General features: G+C 57.4%; 6 protein-coding genes across 6 annotated transcripts; 5 read left to right on the plus strand and 1 right to left on the minus strand.

The window, feature by feature from the left end:
• Positions 1–7011: 7011 nt before the first annotated feature.
• Positions 7012–8076, plus strand: EsH8_III_000815 (uncharacterized protein; the record flags this gene model as incomplete). Its single annotated transcript, XM_083262540.1, has 1 exon — positions 7012–8076. The coding sequence occupies one exon, from the start codon at positions 7012–7014 to the stop codon at positions 8074–8076; it is 1065 nt and encodes a 354-aa protein (XP_083123027.1).
• A 1502-nt stretch (positions 8077–9578) lies between these two features.
• On the plus strand, positions 9579–9902 carry EsH8_III_000816 (uncharacterized protein; the record flags this gene model as incomplete). Its single annotated transcript, XM_083262541.1, has 2 exons — positions 9579–9630; positions 9682–9902. The coding sequence occupies 2 exons, from the start codon at positions 9579–9581 to the stop codon at positions 9900–9902; spliced, it is 273 nt and encodes a 90-aa protein (XP_083123028.1).
• A 1360-nt stretch (positions 9903–11262) lies between these two features.
• EsH8_III_000817 (ribosomal biogenesis LAS1 family protein) lies at positions 11263–13351 on the plus strand (the record flags this gene model as incomplete). Its single annotated transcript, XM_083262542.1, has 2 exons — positions 11263–11759; positions 12679–13351. 2 exons carry the CDS (start codon positions 11263–11265, stop codon positions 13349–13351), a joined length of 1170 nt encoding a protein of 389 aa, XP_083123029.1.
• A 329-nt stretch (positions 13352–13680) lies between these two features.
• EsH8_III_000818 (uncharacterized protein) lies at positions 13681–15205 on the plus strand (the record flags this gene model as incomplete). Its single annotated transcript, XM_083262543.1, has 10 exons — positions 13681–13743; positions 13839–13881; positions 13960–14047; positions 14102–14173; positions 14247–14280; positions 14347–14560; positions 14660–14751; positions 14822–14956; positions 15027–15053; positions 15119–15205. 10 exons carry the CDS (start codon positions 13681–13683, stop codon positions 15203–15205), a joined length of 855 nt encoding a protein of 284 aa, XP_083123030.1.
• A 1414-nt stretch (positions 15206–16619) lies between these two features.
• Positions 16620–17313, plus strand: EsH8_III_000819 (uncharacterized protein; the record flags this gene model as incomplete). The annotated part of the gene is made up of 2 exons (XM_083262544.1): positions 16620–16622; positions 16714–17313. The coding sequence occupies 2 exons, from the start codon at positions 16620–16622 to the stop codon at positions 17311–17313; spliced, it is 603 nt and encodes a 200-aa protein (XP_083123031.1).
• Positions 17314–18050: 737 nt separating this feature from the next.
• On the minus strand, positions 18051–19026 carry EsH8_III_000820 (translation initiation factor eIF 4e-like domain-containing protein; the record flags this gene model as incomplete). Its single annotated transcript, XM_083262545.1, has 3 exons — positions 18051–18337; positions 18412–18716; positions 18848–19026. 3 exons carry the CDS (start codon positions 19024–19026, stop codon positions 18051–18053), a joined length of 771 nt encoding a protein of 256 aa, XP_083123032.1.
• Positions 19027–19884: the final 858 nt, after the last annotated feature.

Consider the following 19884-nt stretch of genomic DNA (forward strand, 5'->3'; position numbering starts at 1 on the left):
GACTTGATGACGGCGGACGGGTTTCGTGGTGCGGTACGCCAGGAGATGAGCACCTGAGTGACTGAATGGAACAGTCCAGCCCGCCCACCCACCCAGCAAGGTAAGAAGGCGCAGCGCGGTTGGGAAGGCCCTGGCACAGCAGTGGGTGGGTACCTGAGGGTTCAGGCAGGCAAGTATTCGTATGGAGACGAACACTGGATTCTGGACGTGGGAGCTGGACACCCGATGGAAGATGGTGGGGGTGAAATATGAAAAAAAAAAAAAAAAAAAAAACCGGCGGCGGCGGAGGTGGCCGAGAAGGGGAGCACAGGAACGGAAAGGAGGGGAGCGAATGAGCTGCGGGGACCACCCGACGAGGCTCGGGTGTTGAATCTTGATCCGTCATGTCTCGCCAGTCTGCTCCTCCTATGCATTCCCATGGGAGTTGGTTTGATTCACCGCCTGCCCAAGGACGACGGCTGCAAGCCTGCAAGATACCTGCGGGAGCTGATCCCCAGTCAGTGGTCGCAACCCAAAGGGAGGAGTGACGTGGAAATTTGCCCTGGGATGGTTTTGCTGAAGCGTGCCCCCCCCTCCCCCCGCTATGCTTTTACCGCTACCCTGGACACCTTTGATTAGATTCTCGTCCCCTTGCGCGGATATGGCCCGCCCTCGTTTTCGTCAAGGATTACCTGCCCACTCCAAGCTTCGAGAAGCTGCTTGGGAACAAGGCTCGAAGCCACGCTGATCCAAGAGCTAGAGTGACCTAGAGCGCCGATTTTGCCTGTAGTGGAATGTCCGTGAAGCTGCCTGGCACACTGCTAAAGTGACCTTGATCATGCAGCGCGTGCTTCGTACGTAGTAATGTTGAGGTTGATCATGCTTGTCAGGCTCGCAGGCGGCTGTGCAGGGAACTCGATAAACTGGGCCGCACCATCTGCACAGCCAGCTGGTGGACGCCTGCCGCCATCTGAGCTGCTAGTCTGCAAAGTAGTTTGGTTGGAGATAAGTGGTTTCCACCATGGCCTTCGCCTTCCTCTAAGGATTTGACAACCCGGTGATGGGACTGATCCAGTACTCGGTATGCTGGTGTACCATCCTCCGTGGACCAAAGAGTTGTACAGCGATCTTGTAAAGTAAGAGCCACCCCAGGCATGCGAAAAAAAAGGCAATCACGCGGCCCCGCTACCCAGTCCTCCATGAGAACTAGAGGTGGGACGGTTTTGACTCCTTCAATTGTCGCTCGCTTCAAGACAGCTGGACAGGGCTGCTCTTCAACCCTTTTTTTTTTTTTGATGGGGGGGGGGGGAGAGTAGGTTGTCCAGGGGTTAATCGAGGCCTCTGATAAATCGGCGACGGCCCAGTTTCCAGCGCTGTTATAGACCCATATTTGCTTCTTACAGGGAGCCAAGGTGAAGGGAACAGGGCGTTGTTGCAAGTGTCAGTGATGACCTCGGTGTTGACTGTTATTCACACCATCAAAGGGTACATTCCCACCCCTCTCAAGGGAAGCTCAGGGGGAAAGGGGCCACAGAACTGAGAGGGAAGCCGGATACGCACCTGACACCCTGCTACTGGGCGGGCTGAACTGAAATGTGGGCGTGAACGAGGACGCGGACAGGTGTGGACAGGGGCTGAAGAAGCGCTGGAAGTTGGAATCCGACCTGAAGTGAGATATGATGTGCTGGGGCCTGGGGGCCTGGGACAAGATGCTGAGATGTGGTGGTACGGACGGGTCCATTCGCTCCAATCGCGGGCTCGCCTCGAGTGAATGGTGTCTCCACCTGTGGCATGGATACGCAAGTGACGGGCATGCAGTTGGCGAGGTGCACTTTGCCCGAGGTGCTGCATGGTGCGGTGCCGAGTTGGCTGAAGTCGGCACTACCAGTAAGTGGCCAAAATTGGTATAGTGCTATGGTGTAGTGCCTGAGGTACCCATGTCGCTGCCTTTGCCTTCCTGTCTTGTTCTTGCCAGAAATCTCAGGCTTTAGAAGCAGACACCTTGTCTTCTCTGTGCCTTGGCTTGAAACTTGTTGTTGTCCGCGCCCATCTATTGTCTAACTTTTTTTTTTTTTTTTTTTTGCGGAGTCTCGGCGGTACGTGCCTACCTTGGTAAAGTCCGTCCTTGGGCTACCCAGTGCCATGTTGTGAAGATCGGTCGGCTTCAACCCATCCAAATCCATCATGCCTCCACTAGCCCTCCGAGTTTGAGGCATCCCTTCACCTCCTTCCATCCCACTCTTTCGCTAGACCGGAGTAGCTGGCAACAGGTTGCCTGTTATGGTTAGATGACCGGCTCGTGTTTTCTGTTCCATCTCTGACTTATTGGGCAGGCATTCTTTTTCCTTCAGTTCACGGGGTGGGGGCCATTCGCCAAACCGTCACGGTCGCATTATTCTTTCTCCCCCGTCTTCTGCCCAGAGGGGGAACGGATGGACAAGTCTGTGGTTTCTCGATATCCCCCCCGCCCGACGTTGTGGAACTTGTATCTTGGGGCCGCTAGACCATCATGGCAAGTCAGCTAAACCACAGGACACTACCCGTGCCCCGACTTGACTGGCCCCTGTCTAGGTCCTAGAGCGCTCCCTCACCTCCCTCACGCCCACCTCCTGCTTTGAGCATTGTACCTTGCTCCATGTGTTTCTCGCCTTGTCTCTCCTTTGTCAGGACTAGGCCACTACTCCCCAACCGCCCTCCCCAGTTTGCCTATGCCGCGATGCCGCCTCAAGCTGCGCAGCAAGGGCCTTGGCCGATGCTATTTATTGTTGCGGATTCGGCTGATTGCAAATTGCATATCCCCGAGGCCAAAGTGGCATGGGGTCATGATGCCCCCTCCGGAACCGTCATGGTACTGCATACTCAATATTTGCGGCAGACGCCACCCTTATACAGGTACCCAGTACCCGCTTGTTCTGTTCGTTCCTTCCCTTGTCCCTCCCCGACCTGCCTTGCCTTCTCTTTCCCTCGTCCTCCGCTCTTTTTTGATTTAGATTCTCATTTTTATTCTTATTTTATTATTACCGGTATTCTCTCTGACCGTTATGGGGTTTTGTCGGCTTACGGGGTTATTAATTACAATGTCCCTGCCGGGGTTTATTCCCACGCTGCATACATAATTATCTGTTTAAATTCTCTCAAGCATGGCAGTGGGTGCTGGGACTGAGCATCGACCAGGCTAGCCACATCCTGGGTAACAGCTGACTCTTGTTCAACTGAATGGTGAAGGGGCCAAAACAAGCAAGAGACGGAGGGAGGAATGTACCGTGGTACATCTTACGCTCTGCTCTCTCCACCGACCCATCGGGTATACGGTACCCCTATGTCTCGCAGTTCTGGGATGCAGCCAGACCCAACCACCCACCCCCATTGACCAACTTCCTTTGTCACTCGGCCCATCAAGCCCAGCTGCGGTTATTCGCGTGAACATCAGTCACAGCCATCCATCCATATCCATGATCCATATCGGAGGTTTCGCATTCCCACATTCCAACCTGCCGCAATCTGCCCTTTCCGACCAGAGCAACGCCCCCCCCAGAATCTCGATTCCCTGACCGACCTGCAGTGACTGCCCACGCCCTGCCTCATCTGGGTTTGATTATGGAGGGAACCAATTGTGGATGGAAGACGAAGCCTGCCGCCTCGACACCTCACTGGTCGAGCCTCGCGATACGGATACCTTGATCGACCGGTGTACGCACCTCTCTTTCCATGGCGGATGACTCTCATTTTTACGACTCAAGCGTATGCTTGCATGACTAGGCCATGGTCACGATTTGGGCCGGACGCCATGGGACGATGGAGTGGACGAGCCCTGCGTATCCGGATATCACCAAAGCATCATCACCAACAATCCACTTCCTACCAAGGCCGGCGTCTACTCCATTCTTGTCCGGGATATGCGCATCCACCGCCTCCGTTTGATTCATTGCCCTCTGCACCACCCCAGCATCGAAGCAGGTGCAACCCAAAGCCACCTCCCAAGTCTGAGCGGGTAAGCGAGGCGAGACAGCAAACCACAACCCACTGGTCAGCTTCTATGTTAGGCTGTCGGCCCAGCGGCATGACACGACGCTTGTCTCCTCACGATGTGAGGTAGCTCGCGGCAACTTTGCTAATCGGCCCTTGACCTTGGCCCGTTCACTTCAAAGACCTCAAATAGTGTAAGGTAGTACTCACAACCTCATCCTACCCGCATCCACCACACACACAAACCACCGAGGGACGAGAAGCGACTTGCTACCCACACCAACCCACAGCCCAAGTCGCGACTCACACACATGCTGCATGTGTGTACGTACATGCTTCTCGCCGCAGTCTCCGCAAATCACACTCTCCCAGGCGGGGGGTGTGTGTGGCAGAATTGCAAACCAACACCGGTCGAGATCTGTGATCCGCTCTCATCCGTCCCACCTACCATCCTTTTGGAAAGCGGCTTGTCATTCGATGCTCTCACACCTCCACTGCGCACGCCCCGTTTGGCTTCCCTGCAAACAATCAACGTTCCGTTTCGTACCTTGAGCTGCCGCTCAGCAAGGTCGAATACAGCAAAATGGCCCCCAGAGTGGCCAGGGACGCAGGGCACACCCAGACACAGTTCCGCCTACATTGTCAATGAGAAGGGCGACGCACAAGAAGCTACATTTCTTCCCGTTTCGACACCAATGCCGCAGTCGATAGATGGGTCCAAACAGTACCACGTACTGGATTCCGCCTCCTCTGACGTGTAATATTACTGAGCTCGAAGCGGGTTATCGCTGCTTGGCCGCCCTTCGCCTGGGAGTACCGACAGAAGCGTGCGTCGTACCGTGCTCTTCGCAAAGTTGCTGCTGGCCAACAAGCGCCATGGTTTCTCGAAAAGATACGTACCCTGTGACCAGGGACTTCCTTCGAGCGGGGGCCATCTCCGTGCTTCTCTGGAAATTCTTTCGTGCCTTGAGACCAAGAGCCCGATGGAGATCGTGGGTAATCCTGCGTCTGTGCTTTGGCATCGGCTTTTTCTTTGCCCTTCTATCTTGGTACTTTGTCCTTCACCCACTTAGCCCGGGCCGGGGAGGGGAAGAGGGCTCAGATACCGGCACCCGACGACCGCCAACCTTTCTTTCATTTTGATTTCTCTGCGTTCCCTTCAAGTGAATACGCGGAGATGGAAAGGGCCATTGCCTAGTCTTCACAAACGATGCTGGTCCTTAGTCTCAGATTCGGACGCTCACTTAGTCGTCAACTTGGAGGCTCCACTTTCCGTCCTGCCCGACAGACCATCTGTCGGTCACAGAATGGTCATAATTGCAGTACTGCCAGTACATGGTATGGTGCGCCTCCAGGTGGGTGGCACTTTGGAGGAAACCACCAAAGCATGCAAGGCAAGATGCACATCCCCATCTGCTAGTGCTAGGTGGGGGGGTAGGCTTGAGGGGCGGGCTTGGAGGGATGACGGGTCATGGATTCGTGGTCCCAAGAGCGGATGTCTTCCCTAGGGTTCTTTAGATCCCCGGCCGCCTGATACTACAACGCCCCCTCTCGCGTGGCCCGTCAGTTCGAACTAAGCTTGCCGGGGATCTTTAGTTCTCGATGACGGCCTACGACTGGCCGGAAGGTGACTGGACCTTGTCGGCTCAATGCAATTAAACCCACCCTCTGGGTCAGGGCATGGTGAGAGTCGTTCCCCTTGGACCCCTTCTAACATCTGGCCCCTGGGGCTGCCCGTGGCGCTCTGCTGCGCTGCTGCACGAGACGCAAGCAGGGGGTAGCATCTCCAGACTCCGACCTGGCGGCGTGAGCGCTTGGGCCGAGCGGTTCTTTTGGGCTTTTTGGACCACTGACATTCCATCCATGTTCTTTTTTCTTTCCTTGACTCCTTGACCGCCCGTCGCCCGCTTGTTCCAGCCTGCCCTGTCCTGCCACTGCCCACCGCCCACCCGCCTGCCAGGCTGGTACGTACCTCTTCTTTTCTTCTTCTTTTTGCGCAGGCATTCTCGACTTTGGGAGCCTTGCATCCCGCCATGGCATCGCAAGTGCAGTGGCAGTGGCAGTTTGCCAAAGGTACATGCACACGCTAACTGTACATGCCTGCTACCCATACAATGGAGGCACCACACACGGCGTAGAATTGGCACCGCAACCTGGCTCGCTCCACAACCCATCCACCATCCACCGCCGACCATCCCTTCCCAATCCCCATCCATCCATCCCACCCCCACTCCGTACCATAGCAAAGCAAAGCAAAGCAGAGCAGAGCAAAGCAAGCAAAGCAATGAACCGAGCCCTCCACACCTACCACCACCGCCTCGCTCACTCGCACACCAGCGCTATCGACAAGTCCGTCCCATGCTTTCCCCCCTTCTGGTCCCCTCCCCCCTAGACCCCTCCCCCCCGGGCCCTACAACCCAAAGGGAAGCAGCCGCCTCGTCCACTTCGACTCCGAAATGCACGACGCTCCGTTGTGGAATCCCTGCCCAACCCAGATGACGCAGCCTGCTGGCCGCCCCTACGACACACCCAGCACCCAGACACGCACAAAAAGGGACGGACGCGGTACGTACCACCCCTGTCCAGCCACGCCTGGGACGCCTGCACTGCGCGGATACCTCTCATCAACATCCCATCCCCATGCACACAACCCGTGCTCGCAGCCTTTTCGTACACACATGCCAAACCGTTCATAGTCTTAATTACTTGTTGTCTTTCTCGGCCCACTCCGTACCCATGGCGAGTGAGTAGGTAGTTGCTCCTCCGCTGGAGCTAAGGTTTGATTTTATCCTTCTTCAATACCAATCTAGTATCACCCATGTCTCCTCGCTACTCCCTTAGAACCCTTCGGAGCAACGTCTCTTTTTCCATACATACATAGCCCGGGTTGAGCCCGTCCTTTCCACATCGTGTATATCACCACCATCCGCCGCATCTTGCTCTGTCTAGTCCGTCTAGCCAACACATATAACTTGCAACCCTCACCACCCCTTACTATCATCATCATCAACAACAAGAACAACAACAACACCCTTCTCTTCCATCACCCACAACAACATCCACAACATGATGCCCACACTCATGGGAGGCGCCCTCCCCGGGGCTGTTCCCACCACCTACCACACAGATGCTTTCTTCGACGACCTGTCAAGGCAAATGGCTCTCTCCCAGGCGTCACGGAGACTATCCCGGGGCTCAAGTGGACAACGGACAGGAACTTCGATGCGTGTAGTCAAGCCAACCAGCGCCAACAACAGCCCGAGGTCGTCATCAGCTTTGCAGGCAAGGAGAAGGACTGTGGTGAACGATGGGAACCTGGCAAGACGGAGGCAGCAGCCCATGGACCACGTCGCCATGCCCGAGTATGGCACTCAACCCAGACCGAGCCGCCCTCTCAGCTGGCACCCTTCCACCTTCCAACTTCAACAGCCCAACATGACGGTTCCCCAGCACATGGCACAATACCCATTCCCCCCTACCACCTCAGCATACCAGGAATCGGACAGCTACTACGCCTACCAGAAGTTCCCGCCAACACCAGCCGCATACTCGTGCAACACATCGCCCGTTGCGTCCTTCTCCCCCCTCTCTCTGCCCTTTGGCACCTACGACACCACTGCGTATCTGCCTGTCGAGGGTTGGAACATCCCCCAGCAGGCGCCCCCAGCCTACGTCTCTTCGGAGCTTGCTGGGTATGCGGAACCTTTCCCTTCTCTCCCCACCACTTTGCCGGATCTCACGCCGTCATCCACTTCCACGCATTGGAGCTCGTACGCAATGGACGGCTTCACCAGCACCTCCCCACCTACTCCTGAGACGCTGCCGCTGGCCCAGCAGCCCCAACCTATTGTGCCCAACGAGGATACTATCCCGTACCAGCCTCTCGACGAGCCGGAAGAGGAGGGCGAGATCTTGGTTGGCATGGGTCTTTACGACGCGCCCGACAAGTATGAAGACGACCCTCAACTTGACGCCTCCCGGTCCGCCATGTCCTCTCTGCTCGGCATGCCGTGTCGCCCTCAGGAAGGCACCGGCAAGGGACTGAAGCTCGAGGAGTCGTGGCAGCCTCCCGAGAGCGACGACGAGGACGCTGACGAGGAAGACGACGCCGATGGCGAGGACCAAGAGTAATGACACTACGAAAGAAAACCTGATATGGTACAACACCAGCGCAAGCGATCATGATTTTTACGACGAAACTTGTATACTATGTATGACTTCCAAGATGTACATCAACGCCGATGTGGAATTTTGGGGATTGGGATGCCTCTGGGACTAAAAGATAGTCCCGTCATGTACTCGGGGAGGGACCGGTCGAGAAACGACCAAAAAAAAGAGGCAAAATACCCAGGGTGGATAAGCGCCAAAAAAGAGAGGAAGCATGGGCCAAACAAGTGGCCCCAGCGTCCCAAAGAAGCAGTTCAACAAGCAAGGACTGTTCAGATAGAATAATCAAAGCCGCACCTAGCGCAGCATAACCAAACCATGGAGTTACCTCTCCCGCCCAAGTTTCTCGTGACAGACGCGGATATTCACGAGAGCAAATCGCCACCCCATCTCACACCCAGCGGACGTATCTGCACGCAGGAGGCGGCGGATCGAGGTTCAATCGTCAACACGGACACTAAAAATAAGCGAGAAAGAGCCTCCCGAGAAGGACCCCTGTCGAGCATGGCAAGTGGCTGCATGTGGGCCAGTGCTCTTTCTGCTCCTCACCTTCCCCCCTGTCGCACTCTGGCCAGCCGGCCAATCCGGTGCGAAGCGGTTCCCCAACCCCACACCATGTACCAAACCCCCCCGCCGTTCTGGCCCAGCCCTGCCAGGTCGCGAAACACCCCGCCCGTGGCCCCTGGAAAATTCTGGCGCGCCGGTGACCTCACTGACCACCCCCAAAAACCAGCCAGCTTTCCTTTCCTACTTTTGGGTGGGGGGGGTGCCTCTGTTTGTGGTGGGTGGTGTGTGTGGTGTGAGCGAAAAGCGTGCGGTTGGTGGTGGTGTTTGGTTTCCGCTGCGAGGGAATGTCGAGAGGGAGGAGGGGGGTAACAAGGGCGTCACCATCTGATTGAAGTTTATGGTTTTATTTTATTTTATTTTATTTTATTCCCACCCTTTTTTTTCAGTTGTCCCTTTTTCTGAATGCCTCAACATGGACTGATGTGACGCTTCGGGGTATGTTTACCTCGCCCCCTGTCGAGTCACCAAAACCGACAGCATTTGGGAGGTGAAGGGGACACAGGGCTCCAGCAGGGAGGTTTGATGCTGTTGCTGCTGCTGCTGCTGCTGCCGCTGCTGGGACAGCAATTACCAGGGCCCGGTTTGGGCCAGGATATGTCCCTCGCCGTCCCCCTCTTCCCCTCGTTAAATCGTCGGACTTGATTGACTCACGCGCGCACCAACGTACGACGCAAAGCTGCAAACCAAACACCACGCTACTGATACCCATTGCAAGAAGCGCTCGTCTGGTTTCCGAGATGGCATCCCGGCACAGCTGACCCCACGCGGGCTCTGGGTTGCATCCTTTTGGGTGGTGATCTGGGTTTGGGAGGTCGATCGATCTCTGCCAATCACTCGTCATGGCATAAGTGTTTTGTTGCTCGGCGCCGGGGGAGGGGGCTTCGTGGCCCGGCCGTTCGATGCTGGACATCAGTCCCCTCTGCGATGCCGGCATTCCCATCACTGCGGTTGGTAGGCAGCACCCTCCCCTCCCTTGCCGTCCGTCTCAATCTCGGGCATCAGCCCGCCGTCCGACGTTCGATGAAGCTGACCCTTCGGAAGTAACGCAGCCTGCCAGAACCCTCTCCAGCCGGCTTGGGAACTGTCCGAGGGCGCGCATCAGGAACTCCAACACCATCCGCCTCGATGCCACCGGCGCCGAGGCGTCCAAGCATGACCTTGCCATCAGTCTGATCCACGGCGACGGCGGCAAGATTCCTGTCCTTCTCGTGGTGCGGTGGTGATCTCCCCATCCCCCCCGGGGGGCATACCTCGGCGACGGGCTTCCTCGCGCCGATGAGTTCCAAGATCATCGACCACATCACGAAGGGGCTCAAAGGGAAGTAAGCCATTTACCTCATCGACAAGAGACGCATGTCTCAGGGTGGTGTGGCGTGGCGTGACATGAGCCTGGGTCCCTCGCAACGCGGACCTACCTACCGGGTAGGTGGTCGTCGCGGAAAAGAGGGTGGAAGTGTCAACGCAGGGCATCTTTGACGATAACACGGCAAAGGAACACGGGTTCAGTCACTGTTCATGGGACGCAGGATATTGCATTGACGTGCACACGACCCTCGTCCCCCCCCCCTTCTTCTTCTCATCTCGTAGTGTTGAGCCCAAAGATTGCAACCAAACCCCTCCTTCGGTACTCGGTCTACCCGTCGGGTGTTTTGGGGCAAAAAGCGAGAATGGTTTGGGACGTTTTGGCCTGTGGATTTTGAGGATTCATCTCAGCTGAACGGGTGAGTCGTGGGTGGGGACGGATATGTCTCCGGGAGAGATCAGAGACAGAATCGATGCCATGTCACGATGCACGGCGAGGGTGGCCTTCCCAAAAAGAACCAAAAAAAAGTTTGGGGGAAGATGGGGAGAGGGGGGATTTCCCGAGAGGTACGACTCGTCCGTCTGATGTGTGCAATAACCGGAGAGGGGGGAAGCCACAGGGTGCCTGAACACAGTCTTCTCTTTTTCGAAGCCGAGCTCGCGTAGAATGAAGCAGGCCGCCGCGCCGCCCCTGATTTGTGTTCTCGCTCGAGCGTGGCGCTTTCGATGTCCCAGATGTCTGTCCGGCCGGGTTTTGTTTGGCGGTGTATCTGACTGGACCTGAAGGGTGCGCTACTACTCGGTCGGGAATATCTTTGGTATCCAGATTTTTTTTTTCCTTGGGAATTTTTTAACATGCTTTTTTTTCAATTTTTTTTGGTTCAATCCTCCTTTCCAACGCCTCCGTGCTTATCCCTCTAATAAACGGGACCTGAGGCCGGGCAGGAGAAACATCGACGAGCAAGACAATAGTCATGTTCCGTACCATCTGAACAATTATCGAGCCGCAAGCCCATACGCCGCACACGCCAGCACCGAGAAGGAATTTCTGGGAGCGCCCTGAAACAACCTTTTTCCAGCCTGCACGACTCGCCTGCCTGGATACCTAACCTACCTACGCTGGGTCCAGTAAAGCCAGACAGGCGCACACACACCACACTCCCACACTCCCACCGTCACCAAAGCGCACAAAGAGAGGAAGAGACAGTGGGAGAGAGGGATAGGGAGACATAGAAGAGAGGGAGGTACCCGCGCCAGAAACACACTCGCCCAAACCGACAAATGGTCCAGTACATTTTGACGCCATGGCGCGATCGCCGCGAGCTGCTGAAGGTTCGCCAGCAGTTCTACCCAGCCGCCCCGCCGCCCGCGGCCTCAGCATCTGCAGCAGGCGTCGCAGCTACAGTGCCCGCATCCGCACCCGCTACCGGTACCGCTTCCGCGGCCCAGCGAGCAGCAGCACCAACACCGTCGCAGCCAATACGAGCGGCGCCCACCGCGCCGTCAGCGTCAGCATCAGCGTCGCAGCACCACCACGACAGGACGGCCACCACGAGCGCCATCAGCGGCAGCAGCTACTCGAGCAGCCACAACGACGGCCTGCTGGCCGCCCAGCACCACGCCGTCGCCAGGGTGTCCATGTGGATGCAGCGCGGGAATTGCCCTCACATGGTCGAGTCGACGGCTCTGCTGACGGCTGCCATCCTGAGCGACGGGGAGAGCAAGGGCAGCGCCGGCACCTATGCCGTGCGTGCGGCGTACGCTGCGGCCTTTAGTCGGTACGGTGGTTTTTTCATTATCATCATTATTACCACCATTACCATTAACTTTTTTCCTGTTTTATGTGCTGGTTCAATTTGCCCTCCTCCCCTCGTGCACACCCCCCCTTTGTCCAAGTGGATGATGGCCGAAGGACTGCTGCTGTTGGTTTCCCAAGTGTCAAGTGCCAGTGAAAGAAAGTCTATTCGTTTGGCGCGTTTTCCGTTCCGTTCCTCATGCGCGCCCCCCCTTTTCCCTTTCCCTTCCCCTTGGGTGGCTTTGAAACATTCTAATCCTCCAGGGATCCGTGTGCCTTTCCCGCTCTACTTTTGGATTTCGGCGGATTTGGGATCTCACATCTGTCTGTCTTTGGTATTCTTGTCACTGCCAGGCAGACCCATTCGGACATGCACACCCCTCCCCCCCTTTTGATTCCCCGCGACACCCTCCCTGTCCTATACTGGGCGTTGAAGGCGTCCCCGCCCGAGACTCAGGCAAGCCGGTCCGTCTGATGAAGGGCGCAATCGCCTGATCTGCCCTCCTCAGACGTATATACACGCCGCTCCAAACATCAGCACGCCCCCAGTTCCCGGCAACCCATCTTTGGTTCGCTCTTGTCTCAGTTCGTTCGGGTCGCAAGTGTGACTTTGACCATGATCTGACCGACGTTCCTGGGATCGGGTTTTTGATTTCCTCCCCTCGAGGCATGCAACCTCCTATGGGGCTGTCTTCCTAGGCGAGACCTGCCAATCCTCTCTCCTCCCCCCTGGAGCTGAAGTCGGAGCCAGTGAGGGTGGTGGGCGTGTCTCGTCCAAACCATCCGGAGTCGTCTTACGTCTCAGCTACCCTCTGTCCCTTGGATGATTCCTTGCTACCGTTCACGTCCTTGCTGATCTTTCGTGCCGTCGGTGGCCTCGCTCGCTCACTGTTCTTTTTTAGGTTCGTAACCGGGCTCCTAGACGGCCACCAGGACAAGCAGCGGAAGCTGAGCATGTACTCTGTGGCCAAGACCATCGGGCTGCCGGCGACCTTTGTGGAGCTGCGTCACCAGGCGACGCACGAGACGCTGCCGTCCCTTGCGAAGCTGCGGTCAGCTGCGCGGAAGGCGCTGGTCTGGATCTGGGACTACTACTGGCAGCACCTGGGGGCGGACGAGGCCGGCGGCGACGATGCGCAGGGAGACATCGCCGCGGCTGCCGCGGACCGCAACATCGTCGTGGCGTTTCTGGGGGAGCGCGACGACGAGGAACGGCGGGCTGGCCTGGGGAATCTGGTCGACGAGCTTGGTGAGAGCCGGCTGCTCGCCGCGCTGTCCCAGGTTGCGGAGGCGCCGCCGAATAATGCAGTTTGGCTTGGGGCTCTGCGGCTGTCAAAGGAGATACTGCAAAAGGGCGAGGCGGGAGAGGACCGGGGGGGAGAGGTGGGGAGGGACGTGGACGGCATCAAGGAGGAGATTTCACGGTCGAGGGACGCCCTCATGTCGGAGGCAAGGGACGTAGAAGAGGATCTCGTCGACGACGACCTCGAGGCCGAGGAGGCTCAAGAGGGCGGCGGGACGGGCTGGGCGAAGTGCGAGGGCACTTGGAAGCCGCGTCCGATTGGCGTAGCGTGAGGCACCTTGCCCCGGCCGCGAAGGTCGGCATTCGATATTTACCCTACGATTTGATACCACCCGAGTAGATTTTGCCTCGTTTTTCTATCGCTGCGATGTGTGGTTGTTGGGGTGAGGTGATCGCTGGGTGATGTTGCGGGAGGTCCCGCTTGGCAGGTACGGCATCACGTGGGGTAAGGTATGACGATACCGAGTGGATGGGGGGTAACAGGGGGGGGAACCCGCGGATTTGTAATAACGTCACAGTTACTTGCTGGGTGTGCTGCAGGCCAACCCCAAGCTTCAACCGCAGAGGACTCTCACAACCACCGCATGCATAGTTGCCTTTCATGAATACCCTCATCGCAAGGAGGCCATTACTGAGACAGAAACTCGTTACCGTTGCAGCTGCCGTGAGTTGCCCCTTCTCCCTCCCCCCTGGCGTTTGCGGAACCTTGAGAGGGGGAGGAAAAGAAGAAGAGTGAACGAGTGGCTTACATCAACGCAGCTTACATTCACCAACGCCATGCACATCCAGTCGATCCCCATGTGTACGTCGCGAGCCCCCAAAGGCGGCCCAGGTTCCTGAGGAGATGTGGGAGCATCGTGCTGATTGTCGCGTGTTGCAGGGGTGGGCAGTAGTAACAACTACGCCTACCTGGTCAAGGACGACAAGACCAACGACGCCGTCATCATCGACCCTGCCAACCCGCCCGAGTGAGTTGTTTTGAGTCTGTGGAGGAGATCGATGGCTAATTTCCATGAACACAGGGTGTCTCCCATCCTGCAAAAGGCCATCAAGGGCGGCGAGATCAACCTCACGGCCATTGTCAACACGCACCAGTGAGTCCTCGCGCCCCCTTTCCCACCTCCGCCTACGGCTTCATGTTGCAACGCATATCTGACCCATCGCCAGCCACTGGGACCACGCGGGCGGAAACAAGAAGCTCGTAAGCCAGACCACCAGGGTTGCCCGCCAATTCAGTTGAAACGGTGACGCTGACGCGAGCCTGCAGCAAGGCGAACTCGGCCTGGACAAGCTGCCCATCATCGGCGGCAAGGACAGCGAGGGCGTGACGAGGACGCCGGCGCACGGCGAGTCGTTCAAGATTGGCAACATCGCCGTCAAGGCCCTCCACACGCCGTGCCACACTCAGGACAGCATCTGCTGGTTCATGCAGGACGGGGATCAAAAGGTTGTCTTCACGGGCGACACGCTCTTCATCAGCGGTTGGTCACCCCCTTTTTTCCCTCAACGTCACGAATCCGATCATCCCAGGTAGGCAGGTACTTGAATGCGGCGATACTGACGGATGGACCTTTCTCCAGGCTGCGGAAAGTTCTTCGAGGGGAATGCCGAGGAGATGCACACTGCGTTGAACAAGACGCTGGCTTCTTTGCCCGACGACACCCTCGTATTTGTGAGTCCTGGCAGACGGCCCTCCGAGCGACGGAGAGAGGAGACATGACGGATGCTAACGGAAGAGGCAGCCCGGTCACGAGTACACCAAGTCCAACGTCAAGTTCGCGGCGTCGGTGCTGCAGAACGATGCCATCCAGAAGCTGCAGGCCTTTGCGGAGAACAACAAGGAGACGCAGGGCAAGTTCACCATTGGCGACGAGAAGGTATGGCCCTCCCCGCGGACACCGCTCGAGGCAAGAGACGCTTTAGGACTGACGTGGGGGGTTTTCACAGAAACACAACGTCTTCATGCGCGTTGAGGTGAGTTGCGGTGCCGGCGAGCGAGAGACTTTTTTTATGTGCGTAGAGACTGACGCTGCGCGCAGGACCCCGAGATCCAAAAGGTCACGGGCGAGAACGACCCGGTGTCCGTGATGGCCAAGTTGCGCGAGATGAAGAACAACTTCAAGTGAGTAAGTGACAGAGTTTTCCTCCCCGTACGTACCCAGCCGGTCCGCAACAGGGCATAAGAATGTTCCTGCTCCACGCGAGACCGATAGCATTTCAGCGTAGGGTGGCCGGAGCTGACAAGACACGTCCAAGTCCACCACCAGAGTCGAAAATTTGATGCGAGGAAGTGGGGGGACAGTGTCGCGGAGTTTGAGAGGTAGCGGAGCAGGGTGATGCCAGATTTTCAGTGGCATGGAACGTGAAGACGTCGTACTTCGTGAAATCATACGAGCCGACGCTCCCGCCGTGCTCGCATTGCGAGGGCAGATTATGCTCAAGAGTCCTCAGCTAGAGTCCATCGTGAGGCCCAGCCCGAGTTTAAACACATCAAACATCTACGCGTACACACACACACTCAAGGTCAAGGTCAATGATATGTCTCCCAACAGGCCCAAAGCGCCCGACGACCGAGGTCGATCGGGCGAGCTGGTGTAGCCCAGGGAAGAGGCGGCCGTCCTGCGACCGCCCCCGTTTGTTTAATCTTGCTTCACTGTCCACACGTGCTCGCTCTGGGTTTATGAAAGCGGCAAGCTCTAGCATTTTTAGAAGCTGTTGTTTGGTCTCGGTCCGGTTTTTCGGAGAGACGATGATGGGGGTTTGTTTGTTTGTTTTGGTGTGCATCATGGGCCCTGCCACTTGGGAGAGCGATCGGGGCTTCAGGAGCCAATTCACGGTGCACCGTCCGTTGGGGGGAAATGACAAGGGCGCGGTTGGCCTGGTCTCGATCAAGTCGTGCAGGCCCGGCGACAAATCGTGAAAGGTGGCTGCAGCGGAATCCGATCTGGAGGATTGCCGTGGGGCCTCTGAAGTCAATAATCCAGAGGCTCGCTCTGCGTTCCCCTCGTCGATGTGTTGTCGTCGGCGCCGTTCGCGAGCATGGTATGATAGGATAAAAGAGATGTAAGAAGGAAGGTTAAGAATTCTGCGGCCTGCAAAACCTTTTTAAATCCATTTTTTTTTTTCTCTTCCTTACTCCACGAATGGGGTCGGTCCCATAGGACCGACCGTGTTAGTTCGGTGCTAGCACGTGCTTTCGCGCACTGTCCACCGCCATCACCACGCGGCTGCGACCGAACGGGGTCCCAAAAACCCATTAACGCGTCCTTGCGTTTCTCCGACGCACCCATACATCGTCATCGACCTCGAACTGCCTGCCTCGCCCATTGCGCCCTCCCCCCTCCCCACGCCACCCATCCCTCCGCCTCGAAGCACTGCAACCTCAGCTTTCCGCGATCGCCGACCGGTTGTGAACACGCAAAGTCCTACGCCGGGGACACACACAAGTCGGCCACCGACAGCAGCAGCACGCGGCCAAGCAAGCAGGAAAAGCAATAGCAAGCAGAACCATTCTCTAAACCACACACACACACACACATAATGGTGAGACACCCCCCTCCTCCCAACTCTCTCTCCAAAGTCGCCCAGAAGAAGAAGAAGAAGAAAAACTGACGGCAATCCAACGAAACCGCAGCCCGCGAAACGCAAACCGCCAACGGCCTCGGCCAGCGCCGCCGCCGACGTCCCCCGCCCGCGCGCCTCCAAGCTCGCAAAGGAGCACGGCATCTCGGCGCACGAGGAGCGCGAGATCCGCGAGGCCTTCTCCCTCTTCGCGGAGCCGATGCGCGGCTACTCCAAGGAGGGCGTGATCCCGACGGCCGACGTGCGCTCCGTGCTCGTCGCCCTCGGCATCCCGCCGTCGTCCCGCAAGGAGCAGGCCGAGTTCGTCGAGATCCTCGACCCCGAGGCCGAGGGCTTCGTCGCCTACGAGCCCTTCTTCGCCATCTGCGCCCTCAAGTACCACCAGCGGGAGCAGGGCGGCGGCGAGGAGCGGCGCAGGGAGGTCGAGGAGGCGTTCCGCCTCTTCACGGGCGCCGGCGCCGGTGCCCCCGGCGCGCGCGACGTCATCACCATCGCCGACCTGAAGCGCGTCGCGGGCGTGCTGCGCGAGGACATCAAGGACGAGGTGCTCCGGGACATGGTCCTCGAGGCCAACGGCGGCGCCGGGGTCGGCAAGGGGGTCAAGAAGGAGGAGTTTGAGGAGGTCATGCGTCGCGCCGGCGTTTGGCGGTGATGGCTGCCGACGAATCCCCTTGTTCCCTTTTTTTTGCTATGTTTCCTTTCGGCCAACAATTTCTGCCAGAGTGTGAGAGGGGGAAAGAGGGGAGGTTTTTTTTTGTTTTTTTGCGATTTGGTCTTGTCTGGCATTATACCCACGGAGCCTGGCGTTACGGAAGCAAAGGGGAACGGAATTCGGTGACGTGGCACGGTCGTCCGTGTTCTTCTACGGCTCGCGCACCCGGGCTCGCTTCTGTCGATGCTACTTGCTACCACTCTCACGACACAGTGGCGACGGCAAACCCGGCGGACGCTGCCGCGTTCAAGAACATTAGAAGCCCAGGGGACCTGCCTTCGGTGAATACTGCATGCAATAATGATTCTATCTGATCTCGGTGCAGCCCAAATGTCGACGGTGGGTGTGTGAATTCCATCACCCCCGTTGGATTCCATGCTCATAAAACGCCCTTGAAATATGCATATTCCGACTTTCCCTTGGTGCCATGTGTCATGACTTTGAGATAGGACGGGTTATCCTACTCCCTCTGAAACCCCAATCAAATCCTCTCCCGTATATGTAATATGGCTAGGAGGGGCGTCTCTCTCTCCAGTGTCTCTGCTGATCGATTTTCCTTTGTGCAAGAACAGAAAAATAAAGTAAAAGAATCAAGCCGCATGGCCCCCTTCTCGGCAGGTAGACCCGGTGGGAGAACTCTGCTAGAAGGGAGCGGAATGCGGTGGGACATCGGCCCTCTAAGCCGGCGCTCCTCCCGCGGCGGCGGTCGCCTTGGTCTTCTCGGCGGCCGCTTTTTGCGAGTCGATGACAACCTGGAGCTCGGGAGGGGCCTTGAAGCCCGCGTGGTCCTGGTGGCGCTTGTAAAAGTAGTTGTCGGCCTTGGGGCGCAGCTCGGCGGGGAGCTCCTCAAGGACGCACTCGAGGATGGCGTCGATGGACTTTTGCTTGGAGCCGTCGCGGTGCCAGATGGAGATGAGGTGGGAGTTGAAGCGGACGGAGAGGCCGACACCGCAGATCTGGTCGCCTGCAGGGAGAGGGGGAAGGTTGTCAGCATTCACTGCGCGTAGTTGTCCACATGACAGGTGTAGGTATCCTTACTGTCGTCCAGCACGCTCTGCAGCTTCTCGCCGATGGCCAGCAGCTGCACGCGGGTCCAGACATCCGGGCCAATATTCTTGGGCACGCGGAAGGTCCAGGCGCCGCCGTTGATGTTGCGGCGGTCCTCCCAGATGGGCTTGAAGCCCTGCTTGAATAGGTAGATGGACTCGCGCATCTTGATTTGGTCGACGGGGGTGTTGTTGTTGTACTTCCAAAAGTCCTGGACGGACTCTATCTGCGCACCGAGCTGCTCCAGCTCCACCTTGTACTCCTCATCGGTGCCCGGCTTCTGTTCCTTGTTTTGCCTGTAGAGAGTTGCGGGTTAGATCGGCCTGGCTTCATTCAGGGGGCTCGTTGGGTGGCTAAATGCGCATAGGACGGTAGGTGAAGCGTAGTTGCCCGGGTTGGGGGACCGCAAGACGAGGAAAACACTCACTTGTCAAAGTAAACGTTCCAGTAGTGTTGTGTCGGCAAAGGGCGCATGGCCTTCAGAAAATTGCGCTTCGCATCGTCACGCTGGTCGGCCGGGGAGCTGACGCTGGGCGAGTTGGGGTCTGTGGTGCTCTGGGAGAGACTCGAGAGGCCACGGGTGAAGAGCGCGGGTCTGGCGGCCATTGTGAGGGATTGTGGAGGGGGTGGTTAGCAGAAGAGAAAGATGGACAAAGGTCAAATCGCGGCGGCGGAAAGGTGTCAAGACGAAATATCGGTTCAAGCCAGTCTGTCGGATGGCCGCTCGTATGTTGCTGGCGCTGTACCTTGTCGGTAATCAGGGTCGGGGTGGACGTGGCCGAGAGACACTCTGGGGCCTTAGCCGGTCGTTGGTTGGCTCAGTGGAATGAGACGGTGCCTAATGTAGCAACGAGGGGCAGAAGTGGGCAGCCCCGTTGGCGGTACCTTAAGTGCGAGGACGGGGGGGGGGGCACGGGGGTCGACCGTTGTTTGGCTGTGTAGACGTGGCTTGGGCCGTTTGGGATTCACCAATGAAAGCGCCCTTTGGTGGATTCGATGATTGAGGGGCGGCCTGGGCTGGGAAAGGCGACGAGATGACGGGAGAGGGAGATTTGATTGTCTGTAAGAGATGCCCTTGGCTTGCAGCTGCCGAAGGGAAGCTTTGTGTGGTCTTCCAAATGCCGACCAGGGTCGAGACGAGATTAGAAGACGCAAATCGGCCGCAAGGCTCCAGACAAGCGAATTGGCGACAAAGTTCCACTGCTGCAGTTCGGGTTTCTTGCAACTCTGATTGAATCGACAGACGAATTCAGCAGGTTGTCGACAAAGAGTGGTGAAGGCACAACAAGGTGGCGACCGAGTGAGAGGCGGCAGAGAGAAAGGAGAAGGAGAAGATTCGAATCGGTGGCGCAAAGTAGGGATAATAAGCCATCACCCGCATCTCATCCCATCTCACCTCGTGCCGCGAGTTGGCGACACTGATACTATGCACATGTACATCATTACGAAGGGGACGGAACCACC

The sequence above is a fragment of the Colletotrichum jinshuiense genome, chromosome 3 (assembly GCF_051148585.1).
Source record: "Colletotrichum jinshuiense chromosome 3, complete sequence".
NCBI lineage: Eukaryota > Fungi > Ascomycota > Sordariomycetes > Glomerellales > Glomerellaceae > Colletotrichum > Colletotrichum jinshuiense.